The sequence below is a fragment of the Vipera berus genome, assembly GCF_964194415.1.
Source record: "Vipera berus genome assembly, chromosome: W".
NCBI classification, from domain to species: Eukaryota; Metazoa; Chordata; class Lepidosauria; order Squamata; family Viperidae; genus Vipera; species Vipera berus.
In genome coordinates, this window is record NC_138210.1 from 68,719,755 (window position 1) to 68,741,243 (window position 21,489).

At 47.1% G+C, this 21,489-nt stretch overlaps 1 protein-coding gene across 1 annotated transcript; it reads right to left on the minus strand.

Annotated features, from left to right (window-relative positions):
* Positions 1–640: 640 nt before the first annotated feature.
* On the minus strand, positions 641–20,983 carry LOC308676238 (ras-related protein Rab-2B-like). The gene is made up of 8 exons (XM_081342054.1): positions 20,724–20,983; positions 10,156–10,227; positions 7,638–7,705; positions 7,355–7,437; positions 5,837–5,929; positions 3,325–3,436; positions 2,974–3,042; positions 641–1,175 (listed from the first exon to the last, which is right to left on the minus strand). The coding sequence occupies exons 1-8, from the start codon at positions 20,767–20,769 to the stop codon at positions 1,074–1,076; spliced, it is 645 nt and encodes a 214-aa protein (XP_081198180.1). The 5' UTR covers positions 20,770–20,983; the 3' UTR covers positions 641–1,073.
* Between the last annotated feature and the right edge of the window lie 506 nt (positions 20,984–21,489).

Consider the following 21,489-nt stretch of genomic DNA (forward strand, 5'->3'; position numbering starts at 1 on the left):
CCTGTGCGCTCCCACAGGGAGGGCCTTCTTAGGGCTTAAATTTAATTAATTGTTTTAAATTTATTTAAACTTTTGTATTGTATGGTTTTAATTGCCCTGTAAACCGCCCTGAGTCCTATGGGAATAGGGCGGTATATAAGTCAAATAAATACATAAATAAATAAATAAATAAATAAATAAATAAGTAGTCCTCAACTCACAGCAATTTGTTTAGTGGCCGTTCAAAGTTACAACAGCCCTGAATAAAGTGGCTTGTGACCATTTTTCACATTGGTCCCATTATCAAAATTTGGATGCTTGGCCACTGGCATGTATTGATGATGGTTGCAGTGTACTGGGGTCATGTGATTCCCTTTTGCGACCTGACAAGCAAAGTCGGTGGGGGAAGCCAGATTTACTTAGCAATTGTGTTGCTAACAACTTCAATGATTCACTAGCAAGAAAGGTCGCAAAACAGGCCAAAACTCACTTAACCGCTGTCTTGCTTAGCAACAGAAATTTTGGCCTAATTGTGATCAAAAGTCAAGGACTGCCTGCAAATGGAAAGGTTGTATTAAAGAATTGCCGCAGCAAGCGATGAAGCAAATCCTTTTTACGCAGTCCTTCGCTTCCTTCTCCCACTAGAAAAGAAAGGCATATAAAAGCAAATGTGACAACTTTTAATAGGAAGAGGAGAAACAGTACATCACAGCTTTAATATTAAAACCAAGCATGGCTACCTGGATGGTCCCCAGAACGCAACGAGTCCAACGTAGGGAATGAAGTTTTCAACAGTGGGGAGAAAAGTCATTGCTGATATAAAAATCAGACTGGAGGAGGGAAATACCTTTTCTTTTATAAGCAAGGCTTAGACAGCCCTGATGGGAAGATTTTCAAAAGGGGTGCTATAGCCCCCCAGCCAAAGATTAGATTTACGTTGGCCCCAAATTCGTATAAAAAGGGGAAAGGAAAACAGGACTGGACAATCCTGGCTTCCCTACCTCCCACAACACCGTCTGAATAAGAAAAGGAAAAAAAGCACCATCCTCCATTTGTTACCAGCCTCAATGGGCCAGACAGGATTTCAAGTAAACTTAGCAACAGCCCGATCGGTCCCCAGAGCCTTGCGGTCCCGGGCGGAGGGATGATCCAAGCTGAATAACTGGTTGTTTAGAGCCAATCCTGATCCCGTGTCCCTGGAAGGAGAGAAGAAAAAGGATTTATCCATGTAAGCATTGAAAACATCACTCGGTTATGTGGTACTCGGGATTCGACCCGCCAAACTGCCGACCTTCTGATCGACAAGCTCAGTGTCCTAACCCACTGAGCCACCGCGTAACAGAGTGAGCGCCTGTTGCTCGTCCCAGCTTCTGCCAACCTAGCAGTTCGAAAGCATGTAAAAATGCAAGTAGAAAAATAGGGACCACTACGGTGGGAAGGTAACAACGTTCCGTGCGCCTTTTTTTAAAAGAAAATCCCATTTCTATCCCGCTCTTCTCCAAAGACTCAGGGCGGCTTACAACTTAAAGCACAAATCAATGTGCTTAGCAGTAGCCTTCATTCTATGTATATGCCTGCTTATTAGGGCTTTCCCCCCCCCCCCCAAGCGGCATTATTACAAAGTCAGCTTATTGCCCCCAACAATCTGGGTCCTCATTTTACCTACCTCGGAAGGATGGAAGGCTGAGTCAACCTTGAGCCTGGTGGGACTCAAACCTGCACTAATTGCAGGCAGCTGGTGTTACTTAAGGAGGCATTAGCCCTCTGTTCCACCAAGGCCACATGACCACGGAGACGTCCTCGGACAAACGCTGGCTCTTCGGCTTTGAAACGGAGATGAGCACTGGCCCCTAGAGTCGGAAACGACTAGCACGCATGTGCGGGGAACCTTTACCTTTTACCTTTATTGAAAACATAGTTGCCCTGACCACCTTTAAACATATACTTTACCCCACCCAGAAAAGTGTCCCTTCTCTATTTGGAAAACAAGCTAATGAATTCTCATAAACTACAAGCAATGTGCATTAATAGTGCCTTACTATATCTCTACTTTGGCTTGAAAATTGGATGCACAAGAGCCGTGGTGGCACAGTGGTTAGAATGCAGTATTGCAGGCTAATTCTGCTGACTGCCAGCAGTTCAATCCTGACCGGCTCAAGGTTTGACTCAGCCTTCCATCCTAAAAGAGGTAAAATGAGGACCCAGATTGTTGGGGGTGGGGCAAGATGTTGACTCTCTCAACCGCTTAGAGAGGGCTGTAAAAGCACCGTGAAGCGGCGTATAAGTCTTAAGTGCTATCGCTATTGCTGTTTCTAGCGTAGTAACATTCTTACATGGGATTCTCCAACTGGCGAAAGCAAGGAAGCCGACCAGATTGGAATCTGTCTATCTGGAGTTTGAAGTCCGATGTAACTGAACCTGGGAAAGCCTCCTAAATGAAGGCAGAACAGGAAGCCATGGATGGAAACTAAATCAAGGAGAGAACCAAACTAGAACTAAGGAGGAATTTCCTGACAGTTTTGAACAATTAACCAGTGGAACGACTCGCCTCCAGAAGCTGCGGATGCTCCAACACTGGAAGTTTTTAAGAAGAGACTGGACAGCCATTTGTCTGAAATGGTACAGAGTTTCCTGCTTGAGCAGACACGCTGGCTGAGGATTTCTGGGAGATGGAAGTCCACAAGTCATAAAAGGGGATTGGACAAGAAGACCTCCAAGGTCCCTTCAACTTTGTTATTCTGCATTACAAGTGTCAGTTCTGCAGAAACCTGGTCGGAGGATCGAGTACTGGATGGGATTATCAAAAAATCTTGATTCTAGTGAGTACAAGCCACTGCCTGCGATCTGAACCATTGTTTAAAGATAAATTGCGTTAAAAACGGCATGGAATTTTTCAGACTTCCAGCTCCTCCAGCTAAGACTCCGGCTGTATTATAACAACGCCTTCGGCCCCGTTACAGAATTCCTGGCTACGGGTTCCGTCCAACAACTCACCTCATTGGAAATGTCAAGTTCACCCTGCTGGATCTTTCTGTAGATGGCTTTAGCTGTGTTGAGAAAGGCCTGAGAGCAGCAAACGGAAAGAAGGAGAAAAAATTTCAAGATCAGTGTAAAATCCGGTAGGATAGACTCCCCTTCATCTAGTATCGGAAGAGAAACTTGAAACTAAGAAAGGGACCACAAACGAGGTACTATATTCCAGATCCTCCTCCATCTGGCTGACAGGTTCAGAAGATGTGATGCCAGAATTTCCGAGGGTTTTCCCCAACCAAAAAAACAAAAACAACGCACACCCCCTTGCAGAGTTTTTAACATTTCTTTTTTTAAAAAAAAATAAATCTTTACCTCTTCCACATTGGCTGCTGTCTTTGCTGATGTCTCCATGAAAACCATGCCGTGTTCCCGGGCGAAAGCCTCTCCTTCCTCTTTCTGAACAACTCGCCGGTTCTCCATGTCACTACAAAGAGGCAAACACGATGGCCAAGAAAGGACAAGGGCACAAAAAGCCTCAAAGAAAGAACAAGGATGCCGATAAAACCCCAAGTGGAAGGCAATTTCTTCAGCCGTCTGGGCTCAACCCTCTCGGATGGACCTCCGAAGCAAACACACCCACGGACCCCCCCCCAAAAAAAGGGGCGACAGATCGGCTTACGATCACAATGGGAGCCCCACAATTCGTCCGCACAGCGAGAGACAAGTGGCTTGTGTTGAGTTTGGTCCCATTTTGCCACCTGTCTTGCCACAGTGGTTCGGTGAATCACCGCAGTTGTCAAGCTAGCAACATGGTGGTTAAGTGAATCTGGCTTCCCTCATTGACTTTACTCGTCAGTTCACAAAAGGCGACAGCAACTGTCATAAACACGAGTCCGTTGCCAAGTGTCTGAATTTTGATCACGTGAACATGGGGGATGCTGCAATAGTCAAGTGTGAAAAATGGTTTTAAGCTGCCCCCCTCTTTTCCCCCCCCCCCAGCGCTGTTGTAACTTTGAACGGTCACTAACCAAACTTTTGTTAAGTCGAGGACTATCTTACTTTTTTTTTAATGACTCCAATGAGCAGCAGCTACGGCAGGGGCCTTCAAACTTGGCCCTTTTTATGACTTGTGGACTTTCAACTCCCAGAATTCCTCAGCCAGCGTGCTTGTAAGGAAGCTGTTGCTCTTCCCGCTACAAATGCTCCCCCACTCCCTACTTCCACTGATGACTTTACGTCGTTGGGTAATGAAATGTCTTCAAGAAAACCGAGAACACCAACAACCCCACTAAGACAAGTGAGGGGTCCTGGTGTGTACCATGGAGCTGCATAGATTCAAATGCCAAAATGAGGGCAGCTCCCAATCACCTATCGAGCAACTCCCCAAAGCAGCAACGTCTGTTTCCAAAATTGTGGCTCTCCCTTTTGTGGCTGCAGCCAACCCTTTGATTGAAGGAACTGCAGACAATCAGACACGGGCTGATTAATAGGCAGGAAGGAGAAAACAGAACGAAGAAATGTCTATGGAGATTCTCAGTCATCCAGGTCACCGCTGTCCCTGTGAGAAACTCCATAGACATTTAGCCATGCGCTTTGGGATGAACTTGAAACTGAACATTAAGAAAACCAAGATCATGGCATCCGGCCCTCTTCAATTCCTGGCAAATAGATGGGGAAGAAATGGAGGTAGTGACAGATTTTATTTTCCTGGGCTCCAAGATCACCGCAGACGGGGACTGCAGCCAAGAAATTAAAAGACGCTTGCTCCTGGGGAGGAAAGCCATGGCAAATCTAGACAGCACACTAAAAAGCAGAGACGTCACCCTGCCAACAAAAGTGCGTATAGTGAGGGCTATGGTCTTCCCAGTTGCAAGGTATGGCAGTGAAAGCTGGACCATAAGAAAGGCTGAGCGCCAAAGAATGGAGGCCTTTGGACTATGGTGCTGGAGAAGACTCCTGCGAGTCCCTTGGACTGCAAGGCGATCAAACCGGTCAGTCCTAGAGGAGATCAACCCTGACTGCTCTTTAGAAGGCCAGATCCTGAAGTTGAAACTCAAATACTTTGGCCACCTAATGAGAAGGAAGGACTCGCTGGAGAAGAGCCTAATGCTGGGAAAGATTGAGGGCAATAGAAGAAGGAGACGACAGAGAATGGCTGGATGGAGTCACTGAAGCAGTAGGCGTGAGCCTAAATGGACTCCAGAAGATGGTAGAGGACAGGAAGGCCTGGAGGAACGTTGTCCATGGGGTCACAATGGGTCAGACACGACTTCACAACTAACAACAATTGGGATGAACATCTTTCAAATGGTGCGGGAGTATGAACGGATTTCCAGAAAACATTGCAGATTACAGGAACCATTTGTGCTTCAGTCTGAGATGCAGACAACATGGACTCATCCCCAACAGCCTGTGCCTGTCTTCAACCATGAAGGGACAGAAAACCTCCTGCAGCCAAGAAGGCCCCCCACACATTTGCACCACTCAGGTGACTCTGAGGACACAGGTAAACCTCCAAGTGGCCTCAATGTCTCTCTAAAACAGGGGTGTTAAATTGCCGGCCCGCGGGCTGGATGCGTCACACAGAAGCCGCACTCACCCCAGCTCCAGCAAGGGGGGGAAAAAGTCATGATACGTCGCGACACGTCCCACGGACGCGACACGTTTTGGCACCCCTGCTCTAAAAAGAAGGCAAATGACCAGCTGTCTGCAAGGAATATTAAATCCTTCCATTCCCCACCATCCAGTCCGAGCTGAAGAAGCTTCTTGGATGAGAAGCGAAAAGTCTTCAAAGGAAAAACAATGAAGTCCGCTTGCCTCCTGAAAAAAAAAATCCCAAAAAACACACATTCGAGAGAGAACGAAGAAACCAACCAACCCTTACCTTTTATTGCCAATCAGCATGATCACCATGTGGGGACTGGAATGCTGCCGAGCGTCCTCTAACCAGGTGTACAAATGGTTGAATGTTTCTCGCCTGCGCAGGGTTAGGAAAAACCAGAGGTCAAGTTGAAGGTGAGAACGATCAAAGCTGGGAGGGTGGGCTTCACGGAGGAAGATCCTCCCCAGCCGTCTTTGTCCCCAGAGTCTGCCCTGGAAAAAACACAGGGGGCTGGAGAGACGTTCACCTCCCTTGTCACTCGACATCCAGAGGCCCCGAGGAAAAAGTCTGGCAGGTGAGGGGTGCGAGACCCCGGGTCTGCTCGACCTTCGACTTCGCGTGTTTCAAAAGCAATATTCGAAACAATTCAACCGGATAACCAAACCAAGTAAGCTGAAAGCCTGTTGGAAAGCTCGGCCAGCCCTTTGCAAATCTGCAGAGTCAGAGTTTGGGTGGAATCTTCTAAGGCAGAGGTTCCCAGTGGGGCCATGAGTGTGCTCACCGTGACGTTAGTGCGAGTAGGGGGTGAGTGCGCGCGCGCGCACACACACTCACACGCACGCACTGGCCAGTCACTGACGCAGCCCTGTGGCTAAGAGGCCACAGCCTGTTAGTGGGCCCAACAGGTTAGGGACTCCTGTTGTAAGGCTCTGGATGCGAGTGCCGCACAGAGGAAATAGTCTTGCACATGAAGGATTTCCTTGCATGTTTCAAAGCAATATCGAAACACATTAAACAAGGTAATAAGCATTGGCCATGGCTTCTGGACCTACACAGATGAGGTGTGTGCGTCTTTGTGTGTCAAACTATTTTCCAAAGCACCAGAAGGCAAGATGAGAAACAATGGATGGAAACTAGCCAAGGAGAGAAGCAACCTAGAACTAAGAAGACATTTCCTAAAGTTTAGAGCAGGCATGTCAAACTCGCGATGTCACATGATGTCGCGCGACGTATCGCAGCTTTTTCCCCACTGCCAGCAATGGAGAGGATGCAGTTTCGTCGTGATGCATCCAGCCTGCGGGCCGGCAGTTTGACATGCCTGGTTTAGAGGAATCAATCAATGGAACAACTTGCTCCATCACTGCAGGCTTTCAAAAAGAGACTATGGATAACTATTTATCTGAAATGGTATAGGGCAGTGATGGCAAACCTTTTAGAGACCGAGTGCCCAAAGTGCAACCCAAACCCCACTTATGTATCGTTGGGTTTGTTAGATAGTTGTTTGTCACCAAGAAGAGAGGTATTGTATATTGGGATTTTTATTTTGGGCAAGCCACTTAAGAGTCACTGACATTGAATGGGCAGCCACGTAATTTCTCTAAGTAGAGAAACAAATAAACTGGTCTCTTTGTTCATTTCACCTATCTCTTTATCCCAATAATTCTGGCAGCTTAAGGGGATTAGCTGGAAGAACTTGCAGACCATCGACGGCCCTCAAAACCAAAGGTTGGGAACCGCTGGGCTAAACAATAAACCTAATCCTGATCCACTTCGATATTGGGCGTTGTGCTTGGGCCTCACCTGGTGATGTCATAGACCAAGAGCGCCCCAGCTGTTCCTCTGTAATAGGAGCGTGTGATAGACCGGAAGGATTCCTGGCCAGCCTTTGGAACGAAACAGACGCACACACAACTATGTTATCAGGTCTAAAGCACGAGCCAAGTTGCACCACAGCAGCATATAAAGGTGGAATGGGAGCCGGGAGCAGCTGCTCCTTCTGGGCCACCCAGTCCCAGTGATCCCTCTTCCACACACCCTACCACTCCCACCCAAAAGGCTTTTTTTTTGGGGGGGGGTTCCTCACCGTATCCCAAATCTGCAGCTTGATCTTTTTGTTTTCAATGGAAATCATCCGTGCCCCGAACTCCACACCTGGTGGGGAAATGGAAGAGGAAAGAGATTCGACGGGGACCTGGCTCAGTGGGCTGGCCTTCCACTTGTTACCCCTTCCTCGGCACGATTCCCAGACATGGGAATCAGAAAGGAGAAGGCCGGCATGGAGAGGCGGCTGGGGGGGGGGGGCAGCGGAAATCTAGAGAAAGGCGGGAAGGAACAGAACGTGGAAGAGTTTGTGCAAATCAGAGTCCAACAAGCAGAGGTGCGAGAGCAAAAAAAAAAAAAAAAAAGGGAACCACCACAGAGACACGGGCGGCGGGTGCTGGGAAATCTAGATTTAAACGCACCTCAGAAGCGGCGGGTTATGTTACTTTTTTGAAGTTAAGACTCACACTGCCTGTGGCGTGGGGGGAACAGAAGGCAGGGGGGAAAGAAATGGGGCTTTGAATCGGCCGATTTGAAATCACACCTCCTTCAACCTAACTCCGCTCCCTCATTTAACCTCTGCTTCTCTTTCAACCATGTTCATGATTTTGGCTTCCTTCTTTGCTTTTGCCCTCAAAGCTCCCCCTTTTCCATACCCAGGCAGCCCTCGACTTGATATCCACAAGCGAGCCCAGAGTTTATCCCCCATTTGTTAAGCAAATCACTGCGGTTGTTCAAGCAGGAGCACGGTTTGTTAAGGGAAACTGGCTTCCCCGTCGGCTTTGTTTGTCAGAAGGTCGCCAAAAGGGATCACGTGACACACACACCCCCAGGACCCTGCAACCCTCACAAATATGAACCAGTTGTCAAGGATCCAAATGAAAGCACGCGACCATGGGGATGCTGCAGTGGTCGTTAAGTGTGGGGGGGAAAAATGGTCATAAGCCACTTTTTTCTAATGCTGTAGTAACTCTGAACAGTCACTAACCGATCTGTTGTTAAGTTGAGGATTACTTGTACATTATTTATATATTGTGTGTGTACATCTATCTACTATCCATCCATCCACCCACCCACACACTTACCTACCTACCTATCTATCCACCCACCTATCTATCCATCCGCACGCCACCCACCCACCCATCCACCCCCACACCTATCTACCTATCCACCCTCCCTCCCACCCACCTTTCTATCCATCCATCCACCCACACACTTACCTACCTACCTATCCACTGTTGTGATTCAGGGTCAGCCTGTGGGTTCGGCAGTTGGGTCGGACGACTCAGAGGAGGAGGAGGGGGGGGTGTTGAAGAGCTTGCTGAGGGGATTGGACAGCTTGATGAGAGCCCCCAGCCAGGCCCCTCTCATCTGGTCACGACGCAGACCCAGCTGTGTGAGCCTGACAGCGTGGATGAAGATGACCCACAGCTGGCCTAGTTCAAGGACGCCCGACGCAGGAGGCAGTCAATCAGGAGTAAACAGAGGAAGGCAATGGGGCTCCTCGGAAGGAGGCAGAGAGAAGCCACGCCCTGAACTGTATTTAAGGGGGAATGCGTGGGAGGGCTGGTTTGCTGAAGGCAACTGCTTGAAAAGCTCCTGTTTCTTGGTTTGTGTCTTGTTCTATTTGTTTTTGTAGCAATACATTTGGCAGGCGTAATTCCAGCCTCTTGCCTTCTTGTAAAAGGGGTTGTCCCTGCCTTTTCTGCAGGGCCGGTAGCAGGCTGGTACAGAACATCCACCCACCTATCTATCCATCCACACACCCCCACACACCTATCTACCTATCCACCCTCCCTCCCTCCCACCCACCTATCCATCCATCCACCCACAACACCACTCATCCATCCATCCACCCACTCACCTACCTACCAACCCATCCATCCATCCATCCATCCACCCACCTATCTATTATCTATCCATTCATCTTTTATTTCTTCCATTCAATCGTGTCCAATTTTCAAAAACCGCCTGGAAAAAGTCCTTGCCATTTTCTTGGCAAGATTTTTCAGAAGTGGTTTGCCGGTGCCTGCTTTTTCCTAGGGACTGCCCCAAGGTCACCCAGCTGGCTTTGTGCCAAAGTTGGGACTAGAACTCACCTTTCCAGTCACCTCCTGGCGAAATGGGCGCCAAACGAATTTTAACAAATTCTCCTGGTTCCTAGCCTGATGCCACAACCGCTAGACCGAACTGCCCATCCGTACTGCATGCAGAGTATCTATGTTGTAAATATCCCATCTATATTCTAAGCATATGGGAACATGGAACCTGCCTGGGTCTGTATACGTTTTAACCCCACCATGTACAATTCAGGGGTGTGAAACTGCCAGCCTGCGGGCCGGACATGTCATCCGATAGCCACACCCACCCCATTGCCGGCAATGGCAAAACAGTCCCAATAACGTCTCATGACATCACAAGTTTGACATGTCTGATGTACATTGTTAGTACTGCAATAATAACAAACAGTGACTTTTCTCTCCATAGGGTATTTGGCTAAGCACAATTCCATCAATTACGGTTCACCAAGACTCACAGAGCCATCTGGCTTTGATCCTCACCAATTGTCAAATCATGAACAGCCACAAACCGTTTATCTGTGAACTGCAGCAAGAGGCATGATTTCCCGACGCCTTAAAAAAAAAAAAAGATAAAATATTATTGTAAATTCCTACGCTGAAAAAAAGGAGAGATTTGTATCTTAACTTAAGCATTCTATAAAACAATTTACTGATGCATTTATACCTGTTATCAGTGCAATCAATACACGTTTATCTTTATAATCCCTCGTTGTTTAATAAACCCTATTTCCCTGAGATACAGAAGCGGATCCTAAATGACAGAATAATTTAAAAAGTGCTTTAGGAAGTTCTCAATTTACTGCAGGCAGAATCTGAACGTCTGTTGTTGTTGTTGTTATTTTGCTTTCTTTCTGGATATTAGGTAATCCAGACCCTTTTTCCTGTAAAACCTTCTAAATAATCTCATAAAGAGACCCTCCTGGAGATGTGAAAAATAAATAAAGTCGGTGTGCAAACAACAAATAACCGGAGTTTTAAAAACTAGAAGTCAAATTAGCGATAGGAAAAAAGCAACTCTGATCAATCCAATTTGCCTACAGTGCAGGCAGTCCTCGACTTACAGCAGCTCGCTTAGTGACCGTTCAAAGTTACGACGACACTGAAAAAAGGGACTTATGACCATTTTTCATACTTTCGACCATTTTCAGTATCCCCATGGCATTTTACGACGGTCAAAGCGTCCCGGGGTTATGTGATTGCCTTTGGTGACCTTCTGACAAGCAAAATCAGTGGGGAAAGCAGATTCACTTAACAACCGGGTTACTAATTTAACAACTGTGGGGATCCACTGAACAAAGCTGGGCAAGGAAAGTCGTAAAATGGGGGGTAAAACTCACTTGACAAATGTCTCGCTTAGCAACATAAATTCCGGGCTCAGTTGCGGTCGTGAGTCGAGGACTATCTGTGCTTCCTTCGGAGAGGTCAACAGACCCCCAAAGAATTTTCATGAACCTTCAACATGCTTTTCCACCCCGTGATAATTCTCAGGGCGAAAGATATGGAGAAATGTTTCTTTTTTTCCAAACTTGGGAATGTTTTAAGATGCCTGGACTAACAATCTCCACAATTCCCAGAGCTGGCTATGCTATGAGTGACAGGGACAGCAAGGCCATAGAGGCTAGTCCTCAACTGAGCCGATAACGATGACCGAGCCAACATTTCTCGTGCTAAGCAATTCGTTGTTCAGTGAGCTTGGCTAAGCAAGTGGTCTGGTGAATTTCGCCCCCCCCACCCTTTTACAACCTTTCTAGCTACTGTTGTTAAGTGAATTGCTGCATTTTTTTAAAGTTAGTTAACGCAGTTGTTAAGTGAATTAGGACACTGAGCTTGTCGACCAGATGGCTGAGGAATTCTGGGAGTTGAAGTCCAGAAATCATAAAAGGGCCAAGTTTGAAGACCCCCTGCTCTACTCTCTTTACTTATTAGCGATGTACTATATTAGCAAGGGGACGCGGTGGCTCAGTGGGTTAGGACGCTGAGCTTGTCGATCAGAAGGTCGGCAGTTTGGCAGGTCGAATCCCGAGTACCACGTAACAGAGTGAGCGCCTGTTACTCGTCCCAGCTTCTGCCAACCTAGCAGTTCGAAAGCAAGTAAAAATGCAAGTAGAAAAATAAGGACCACTACAGTGGGAAGGTAACAGTGTTCCGTGCGCCTTTGGCATCTTGTCATGCCGGCCACATGACCACAGAGACGTCCTCGGACAAGCGCTGGCTCTTCAGCTTTGAAACGGAGATGAGCACCGGCCCCTAGAGTCGGAAACGACTAGCACGCCTGTGCGGGGGAACCTTTACCTTTACCTAAGTGAATCTGGCTTCCCCGCGGACTCTGCTTGTCGGAAGGTTGCGAAACACGGTCACATGATTCTGGGACACTGCAACTGTCATAAATAGGACGTCAAGTTTCCGACGTCTGTGCTTTTCAAGTGACCCTGAGGCACTGTTTGCCTTAAAAGTCCTTTACTTAGCCTAATACAGCGGCAAATGCTTGCTCGAAGGAAGCTGGAATCTGAAATCTCCGCCCCCTTGCACAATATATTAAACACAATTCCCCACCTTTCTAATTTTGTCATTAATCATATTCTCCAATTAATTTAAAGAATCGGTTTCCCTTCCGTTAGACAACCCGCCAAGTTCTTACCTTCTTTAATTTCATATAGCCTTGAGGTACAATCTTCCTCCTCCCAGCCTTAGCCCTATCTCTTAAAGCAGAGGTCTTCAAACTCGGCCCTTTTATGACTCATGGACTTCAACTCCCAGAATTTCTCAGCCAGGCATGCTGGCTGAGGAATTCTGGGAGTTGAAGTCCATGAGTCATAAAAGGGCCGAGTTTGAAGACCCCTGTCTTAAAGCAATGCACAAGTTTAACATATGAAATAGCTGCTTCTTTATCTCTTCTCAAGCAAGAACATTCGATGTTAGCAGCGTTGACGTAGGAGTCAACAGCCAAACGTCTGAATTTTAAGCATGTGATCACAGGGGTCCTGCCAATGGTGGTAAGTGTGAACAAAAATCATGTCATTTTTTCCAGAGCTGTTGTAACTTTGAACGGTCACTAAATGAATGATTGAAAGCCAAGGACTACCTGCAATGGGAGAATCTGGGCTTTCAGATAACTGAACTTCACACTCATATCTGAAAAGATGATAGGGGAAGTTCTGTAGGAATGGATTGTAAAGGAGCCAAGCTAATTCCCTCTTAGTCTCTTACCTTGCTAATTGTTCTTGATATCTACCAAGAAACAAGTCTTTCTAAATTGTGTTTGGAAAGTGGCTAGAAGCTAGACGGTTGATTGAACAGCACTAAACAAACAATACTTGTTAAGTTTCCCTTCCTTTCCAAGTTATTGGATCGCCGGGAACTATCTGAGGACTGAAAAAGAGGTGATGTAGTCCCCATCTTCAAAAAAAAAGGAAGAAGGAAAAAAAAACAGATCCAGGAAATTACAGACCATGACACCTGGGAAGATCTCGGAAAAGACAATCAAGCAACAAATCTGCGAACACCCAGAAGCTAATCAGGATATAACCAGAAGCCAACATGAGTTCATCAAAAACAGATCATGCCAAACACATCTTAATTTCATTCTTTGACAAAGTGACCAAATGAGTAGGTCAGCGAAATGCTGTGGACATAGTATAGAGCAGGGCTTTTCAACCAGTGGTACGGGTACCACCTGTGGTACATTGGCACCTGGCAGGTGGTACGCGACCATCCTAGAAAAGTGGTAGCGGGGGTGGGGAATGAGCTGAACCGGTGGCAGCACCGCACAAGCCTGAGCAAGAGATGGCTGGAGCTGCAGGGCTGTCAGGGCTCAGCGGAAGCACCAGGATCAGCGCTTCTTCGGAGCTGTCAGGGCTCAGCGGAAGTGCCAGGATCAGCGCCAGGCTCCAGCTGGAGCTCGGTGCTGATCCCGGCGCTTCTGCTCAGCCTAGAAGAAGCGCCAGGATTAGCTAGAATGTTGCAGCATCTCCAGGTTCTTGTGATTTACATTCAGATGCTTGGCAACCGATTCATATTTATGACGGTCACAGTGTCCCAGGGTCATGTGAAGTGACCAAAACCTGCTGCAACCACCCAGCAGAGGGGGGGGGGAAATAAAAACCAAACACACCCCCAATGCCACCCCCGTTGCCAATCCTCAACAGAAATGCTCACAACAATGAAAACCTCGGACAGGAGGAAGAGCGCTGCCGGGCGGGTGGGCAGGCAGGTGTCTTGCTCATCTGTGGCTTTTTTCAGTGCCATTGTAACTTCGAACAGTCACTAAGCGAACTGTTGTAAGTCGAGGACTACCTGTACTTCATTTTTTTTCTCTCTTTTTTTTTGGTCATCAAGTTTTTGACACCTTGCTAGGCGACTGGTGGTACTCGGATGTTGCCATATCTTAAAAGTGGTACAATGGGTGAAAAGGTTGAAAAACCCTGGTATAGAGGTAATTCTCACACAACGGAGCCCCAAATTTATGTTGTTCAGTGAGAAATGTGTCAAGTGAGTTTTGCCTCATTTTACAACTTTTTTTTTTTGGCCACATTTGTTAAGTGAATCGCTGCAGTTGTTAAGTTAGGACGACGGTTAAGTGTATCTGGTTTCCCCACTGATTTTGGTTGTCAGAAGGTTGCAAAAGGGGATCACATGACCTTGGGACTCTGCAACAGTTATAACAGCCTTGGTGGAGCAGTGGGCTAATGCCTCCTTAAGTAACACCAGCTGCCTGCAATTAGTGCAGGTTCGAGTCCCACCAGGCTCAAGGTTGACTCAGCCTTCCATCCTTCCGAGGTAGGTAAAATGAGGACCCAGATTGTTGGGGGCAATTAAGCTGACTTTGTAATAATGCCGCTTGGGGTGTGTGTGTGTGTGAAAGCCCTAATAAGCAGGCATATACATAGAATGAAGGCTACTGCTAAGTTTGTAAGCCGCCCTGAGTCTTCGGAGAAGGGCGGGATATAAAAATGGGATTAAATAAATAGAAGTCAGTTGTCGAACATCTGCATTTAAATCACATGACCATGGGGATGCTACAACGGTCTTAAGTGTGGTCGTAAGTGGATTTTTTTCAGTGCCATTGTAACCTTGAGTGGTCACTAAACAAACTGTTGTAAGTCGAGGACTACCTATACTTAGATTTCATTGAAGAATTTGATAAAATAGACCTCAACCTACTTCTTGGCAAGTTAAGTTTCAATGGTTTTGCTTGTGGGTGCTCCATTAATGGAGGCTTTCAAAAAGAGACTGGACAACCATTTGTCTGAAATGGTATAGGGCAGGGGTAGGCAACCCCGGCTCTTTTATGACTCATGGACTTCAACTCCCAGAATTCCTGAGTCAGCATAGCTGACTCAGGAGTTCTGGGAGTTGAAGTCCATGAGTCATAAAAGAGCCGAGGTTGCCTACCCCTAGTATAGGGTGTCCTGCTTGAGCAGGCGGTTGGACTAGAAGACCTCCAAGGTCCTTTCAAACACTATCATTCTATGTTCTATGTTCATGCTATTGAAGAGCAACCAATGTTTAGGACATACATGTCATTATTTATTTATTTAATTTTATTGGATTTATATACCGCCCTTTCCCGAAGGACTCATTATTTACATTATTGGGCCAATCCATAAGTGAATGGCTTTTACTGTCCTCTTTTATCACATAATCGGAGACAAAATACAAATGGGACTCATAATGGACTATTTATGCCTATTTCATTGGATTCTGTGCTGGATGGCTTCATTCCAGCCTTTTGTGCAGAAATATTCCATTATTAGGAAGTGAGAGGGAAAAGGCAGAGGGGACATTAATTATACATTATGAATTTTATTACCATTTATTCTATTCCAGGATGCAAATAAAAAAAGTTGGGGTCTTGGGAGTCCAAGTGGACAATCACTGAAATATGAGGGAACAACATGTGGTGGCAGCCAACAAAGCCATCACAATCCTAGGCTGTTAATAGCGGGATAGAATCAAGATCACGTGAACTACTAGTACTGCTTTATAATACCTTGGTAAGACCACAGTTGGAATATTGCATCCAGTTTTGGTCTCCACGATTTAAAAAAGATATTGAGAAAAAGTGCCGAAAGGACCAACCAAGATGATTTAGGGGACTGGAGGCTAAAACATGTAAAGAACATTGGCAGGAATTGGGCATGTCTAGTCTAGTGAAAAGAAGGACTAAGATATGATAGCAGTGTTTCAGTATTTGGGGGGCTGCCAGAACGATAATGGGGGCCAAACTATTTTCCAAAGTACCAGAAGGCAACACAAGAACCAATGGATGGAAGCTAATCAAGGAGGGAAGCAACCTAGAACTACGGAGAAATTTCCTAACAGTGAAAACAATCAACCAGAGGAATGGCTTGCTTTCAGAAGTTGTGGGTACCCCATCACTGGTAACTTTCAAGAAGAGACTGGACAGCCATTTGTCTAAAATGGTATAGCCTCTCCTGCTTGAGCAAAGGGGTGGACTAGAAGACCACCAAGATTATTCTGTTCTGTTCTATTCTATTGTTTCCCCTATTCTATTCTATTCTATTCTATTCTATTCTATTCTATTCTATTCTATTCTATTCTATTCTATGCTGTTCTATTCTATTCTATTCCATTCCTATTCTATACTATTCTATTCTGTTCTATTTTATGCTGTTCTATTCTATTCTATTCTATTCTGTTCTATTCTATTCTATTTTATTCTATTCTATGCTGTTCTATTCTATTCTATTCCATTTCATTCCTATTCTATTCTATTCTATTCTGTTCTATTTTATGCTGTTCTATTCTATTCTATTCTATTCTATTCTATTCTAATTCTATTCTATTCTATTCTGTTTTCCATATTCTATTCTATTGTTTTCCATATTCTACTCTATTCTATTCCTAATTTCTATTCTCTTCTATTCCTAATTTCTATTCTATTCTGTTCTATTCTGTCAAAACACGTATCTGCTTATTTATTTATATTGGTTCTGCATTATTTTTTTAAAAAAATAATAATCTCCAAAGCAAGAAGCTAAAAGGGGCGTTTACATATTTAGTGACTTCTTCTCTGTATATCAATCATTAAAGAGGTAATTTTAGATCGTTCATTTCCTAACCTTTTAACAGACTCGCTGCTGTGTCTGCTATCCTAGAGATAACAAAATGACAAACTATAAATCCAAGGAAGGTTACATTTGTTTCAACCTTTTTTTCTTTTTCAATGAATGGTCACTAAATGAACTGTTGTAAGGTGAGGACTGCCTGTATAATGTCAGATCTTAGAGATCGTAAAGAAAGAGCCTTGGTGGAGCAGTGGGCTAATGCCTCCTTCAGTAACACCAGCTGCCTGCAATTAGTGCAGGTTCGAGTCCCACCAGGCTCAAGGTTGACTCAGCCTTCCATCCTTCCGAGGTAGGTAAAATGAGGACCGAGATTGTTGGGGGCAATAAGCTGACTTTGTAATAATGCCGCTTGGCCCCCCCCCCGAAAGCCCTAATAAGCAGGTCTTGGTGATGGTTTTTAAGTCCTTACATGGCATGGGTCTGGAATACCTTGGGGACCACCTGCTGCCGGCATCGACTCCCCTCCGCCCTGTGCGTTCCCACAGAGAGGGCCTCCTCAGGGTGCCTCCGGTCAGAGAATGCCGGCTGGTGGCCCCCAGGGGGAGGGCCTTCTCTGTGGGCGCCCCGGCTTTGTGGAATCAACTGCCGGTTGAGCTCCGGATGGCACCGGATCTCCGCTCCTTCCGGCGCGGGTTAAAGACCCATTTATTTGAACAAGCTGGCCTGGCCTGATGGGGAGTTAACTTAGGGTTTTAATATTTGTATATTTTTACTGTTTTACTTGGGCAATAATTTAATTTTTTCTTAACTTTTGTATTTCTGTATTTTTATTATATGCCCTGTTCACCGCCCTGAGTCCTTCGGGAGAAGGGCGGTATAAAAATTTAATAAACTATAAACTATATACATAGAATGAAGGCTATTGCTAAGCACATTGATTTGTGCTTAGCGAGCTGGGCCTAGAGAGCTGTTGGAGGTCCAGCCGATCCGAATCTGAGCGATTGCGACTAAGAACCCACATTAGGTCTTATCTCGCAGCGATAAGGGCGGCGAGGTCTAATTACTTCTCCGCTCTTATCGCGTCCACAGATAACCGCCCGGCCGCCCTGTTTAGGGTGACTCGCTCCCTCCTTAATCAGGAGGTGAGGGAGGAACCCTTGCAGGGTCGTGCCGAGGAGTTTAGTCAACATCTGTCGGACAAAATCGCTCGGATTCGGACCGGTCTGGACTAGGCGGAGTCTGACGATCAGGACACGGTCGGTCTTGTCGATGTTATCTGGGAGGAGTTTGATTCTGTGACCCCTGAGGAAGTGGACAGGATTATGGGGAGGTTGAGCTCCACCACATGTTTATTGGACCCGTGCCCTTCCTGGCTGGTTTATGCAGCTCGGGAGGGGACACGAGGCTGGTTCCAGGCGGTTATATCTGCTTCTTTGAGTGAAGGTAGTTTCCCCGCCGTCTTGAAGGAGGCGGTGGTGAGACCTCTCCTCAAGAAGCCTGCCTTGGACCCAGCTGTGTTAAATAACTTTCGTCCGGTCTCCAACCTTCGCTTTCTTGCGAAGGTTGTTGAGAGTGTGGTGGCGCATCAGCTCCCTCTGGTCCTGGATGAAGCGGATTATCTAGACCCGTGCCAATCGGGTTTCAGGTCCGGGTACAGCACGGAGACGGCATTGGTCGCTCTGGTGAATGATCTCTGGAGGGCCCGGGACAGGGGATATTCCTCTCTCCTAGTCCTATTAGACCTCTCAGCGGCTTTCGATACCATCGACCATGGTATCCTGCTGCGGCGTCTCAGGGGATTGGGAGTGGGAGGCACAGTTCTTCGGTGGTTCTCCTCCTATCTCCTGGGACGTTCGCAGTCGGTGTTCGCAGGGGGGCAGAGGTCGACCCCGAGGTCTCTCGTTTGTGGAGTTCCTCAGGGGTCGGTCCTCTCGCCTCTCCTGTTCAACATCTACATGAAACCGCTGGGTGAGATCATTCGTGGTTTTGGAGTTGGGTATCATCAGTATGCTGATGATACCCAGCTTTTCATTTTGACCCCAAACCACCCCAGTGATGCCCTCGACGTGATGTCCCGTTGCCTGGAGGCGGTTCGGGTCTGGATGGGGAGGAACAGACTTCAACTCAACCCCGACAAGACTGAGTGGCTGTGCATACCGGCATCCCGGGATATTCAGAATATTCCACCTCTTTCCATGGGGGGGTGAGCTTTTACCCCCCGTAGATAGGGCTCGCAACTTGGGAGTCCTCCTAGATTCGCGGCTTACTTTGGAAGATCATATAGTGGCTGTGACTAGGGGGGCTTTCGCCCAGGTTCGCCTGGTGCGCCAGTTGCGGCCCTATCTAGACCGGGATGCCCTGTGTACGGTCACTCATGCGCTCGTGACCTCTCGTCTGGACTACTGCAACGCTCTCTACATGGGGCTTCCCTTGAAGACCACTCGGAGGCTCCTTCTGGTACAGAATGCAGCCGCGAGAGTTGTCTTGGGAGTTTCCCGATACTCCCATGTTACACCTTTGCTCCGCGAGCTGCATTGGCTACCAGTTGTCTTCCGGGTGAGATTCAAGGTTTTGGTAATGGTTTTCAAGGCCCTACATGGCATGGGTCTGGAGTACCTCGGGGAACACCTGCTGCCGGCGTCAACTTCCCTCCGCCCTGTGCGTTCCCACAGAGGGCCTCCTCAGGGTGCCACCGGTCAGAGAATGTCGGCTGGCGGCCCCCAGGGGGAGGTCCTTCTCTGTGGGCGCCCCGGAGCTATGGAATCTGAAGACGCACTTATTCGAACAAGCCGGCCTGGCCTGATGGGGGGATGGGTTTGGGATTTTATTGTTGTTTTTGAATATATGTATTTACTGTTTTAGTTTGGGCATTGTATTTAATTCTTTTTTAACTTTTGCATTTTTGTATTTTTATACACTTGCCCTGTTCACCGCCCTGAGTCCTTCGGGAGAAGGGCGGTATATATAAATACAATTATATACCTCCGCTCCTTCCGACGCGGTCTGAAGACCTAATCTATTTGAACAAGCCGGCCTGGCCTGACGGGGGATGTGTTGGGGGTTTTTATTGCGGATTTTTATATTACTATCTATAGTTTTAGCTCGGGCTCCTATTTCATTCTCTTTTAATTTTTGTACTCTGTATTTTTACATGTGCCCTGTTCACCGCCCTGAGTCCTTCGGGAGAAGGGCGGTATACAAATATAATAAATTTATTTATTTATTTATTTGATTTATATACCGCCCTTTTCCTGAAGGACTCAGGGCGGTGTAAAAGGTAAAGGTAAAGGTTCCCCCGCACATGCGTGCTAGTCGTTTCCGACTCTAGGGGCCGGTGCTCATCTCCGTTTCAAAGCCGAAGAACCAGCGCTTGTCCGAGGACGTCTCCGTGGTCATGTGGCCGGCATGACTAGACGCCAGAGGCGCACGGAACGCTGTTACCTTCCCACCGTAGTGGTCCCTATTTTTCTACTTGCATTTTTACGTGCTTTCGAACTGCTAGGTTGGCAGAAGCTGGGACGAGTAACAGGCGCTCACTCTGTTACGCGGCACTCGGGATTCGACCCGCCAAAGTGTCGACCTTCTGATCGACAAGCTCAGCGTCCTAACCCACTGAGCCATAAGAATACAGGATACAAGATTTAAAGTTAGATGATTGTGCCCAATGTTGTAGGTTAGTATAAATAAATAAATAAATAAATAAATAAATAAATAAATAAATAAATAAATAAATAAATTAAAATAAAATAGATAAATAAATAAATAAATAAATAAAAAATTGTAAACCGCCCTGAGTCTTCGGAGAAGGGCCGGGATATAAATGGGATTTTTTTTTTTAAAAAAAAGTAAACCCAGATTTGAGCAAGATGCAATGCAGCCCTGAGGGGGTCCCGGCGTGACCCTGGGCAGAGAGGAAGCGGCTTAACTTGAACCACCCGTGTCCTTCGCTTCCAGTCTCGCCATCCACCCACCCAACCCCCCTCACCCCAAAAGGAAACCCCCCCTCAGCCCCTCCCCTACCGGTGTCCCCGATGATAACGTATTTGAAAAGGTAGGCATATGACATGGCGCTGAAAGCTCCGGAAGCCCAGCCCCAACCGCCGCTCTCATTCCCTTGGACGCTCTGGTTTTCCTTTTCCGGCTTCTTTATGAAGGCCCGGGAAGGAAGAAAAAAAAAACACCACCACCAACCCCCAACACCTTTGTCTCATCCAGAAGCCGCTCCGGCTTCGAAGGCGGCAGCGACGCTCTAGGCAACTCGGAAGTACAAAGTCCGCGGACCCACCCTCTCTCTCTCTCTCTCTCTCTCTCTCTCATTCAACCGTTGAGAGGGAGGGGGGGAAAGAGCGACGCTCTAGGCAACTCGGAAGTACAAAGTCCGCGAACCCACCCTCTCTCCCTCTCTTTCAACCGTTGGGAGGGAGGGGGGGAAAGAGCGACGCTCTAGGCAACTCGGAAGTACAAAGTCCGCGAACCCACCCTCTCTCTCTCTCTCTCTCTCTCTCTCATTCAACCGTTGGGAGGGAGGGAGGGGGGGAAAGAGCGACGCTCTAGGCAACTCGGAAGTACAAAGTCCGCGAACCCACCCTCTCTCTCTCTCTCTCTCTCTCATTCAACCGTTGGGAGGGAGGGAGGGGGGAAAGAGCGACGCTCTAGGCAACTCGGAAGTACAAAGTCCGCGAACCCACCCTCTCTCTCTCTCTCTCATTCAACCGTTGGGAGGGAGGGGGGGAAAGAGCGACGCTCTAGGCAACTCGGAAGTACAAAGTCCGCGAACCCACCCTCT

Excerpts from the sequence above, each read along its gene's own strand:
- LOC308676238 (XM_081342054.1), bottom strand. The coding sequence starts at position 20,769 with ATGTCATATGCCTACCTTTTCAAATACGTTATCATCGGGGACACCG. Across the intron at positions 5,930-7,354 it reads TTGGTCTATGACATCACCAG|GCGAGAAACATTCAACCATT; the intron begins GTGAGGCCCAAG and ends AACCCTGCGCAG. Across the intron at positions 3,043-3,324 it reads CAGCAGCCAATGTGGAAGAG|GCCTTTCTCAACACAGCTAA; the intron begins GTAAAGATTTAT and ends TGCTGCTCTCAG.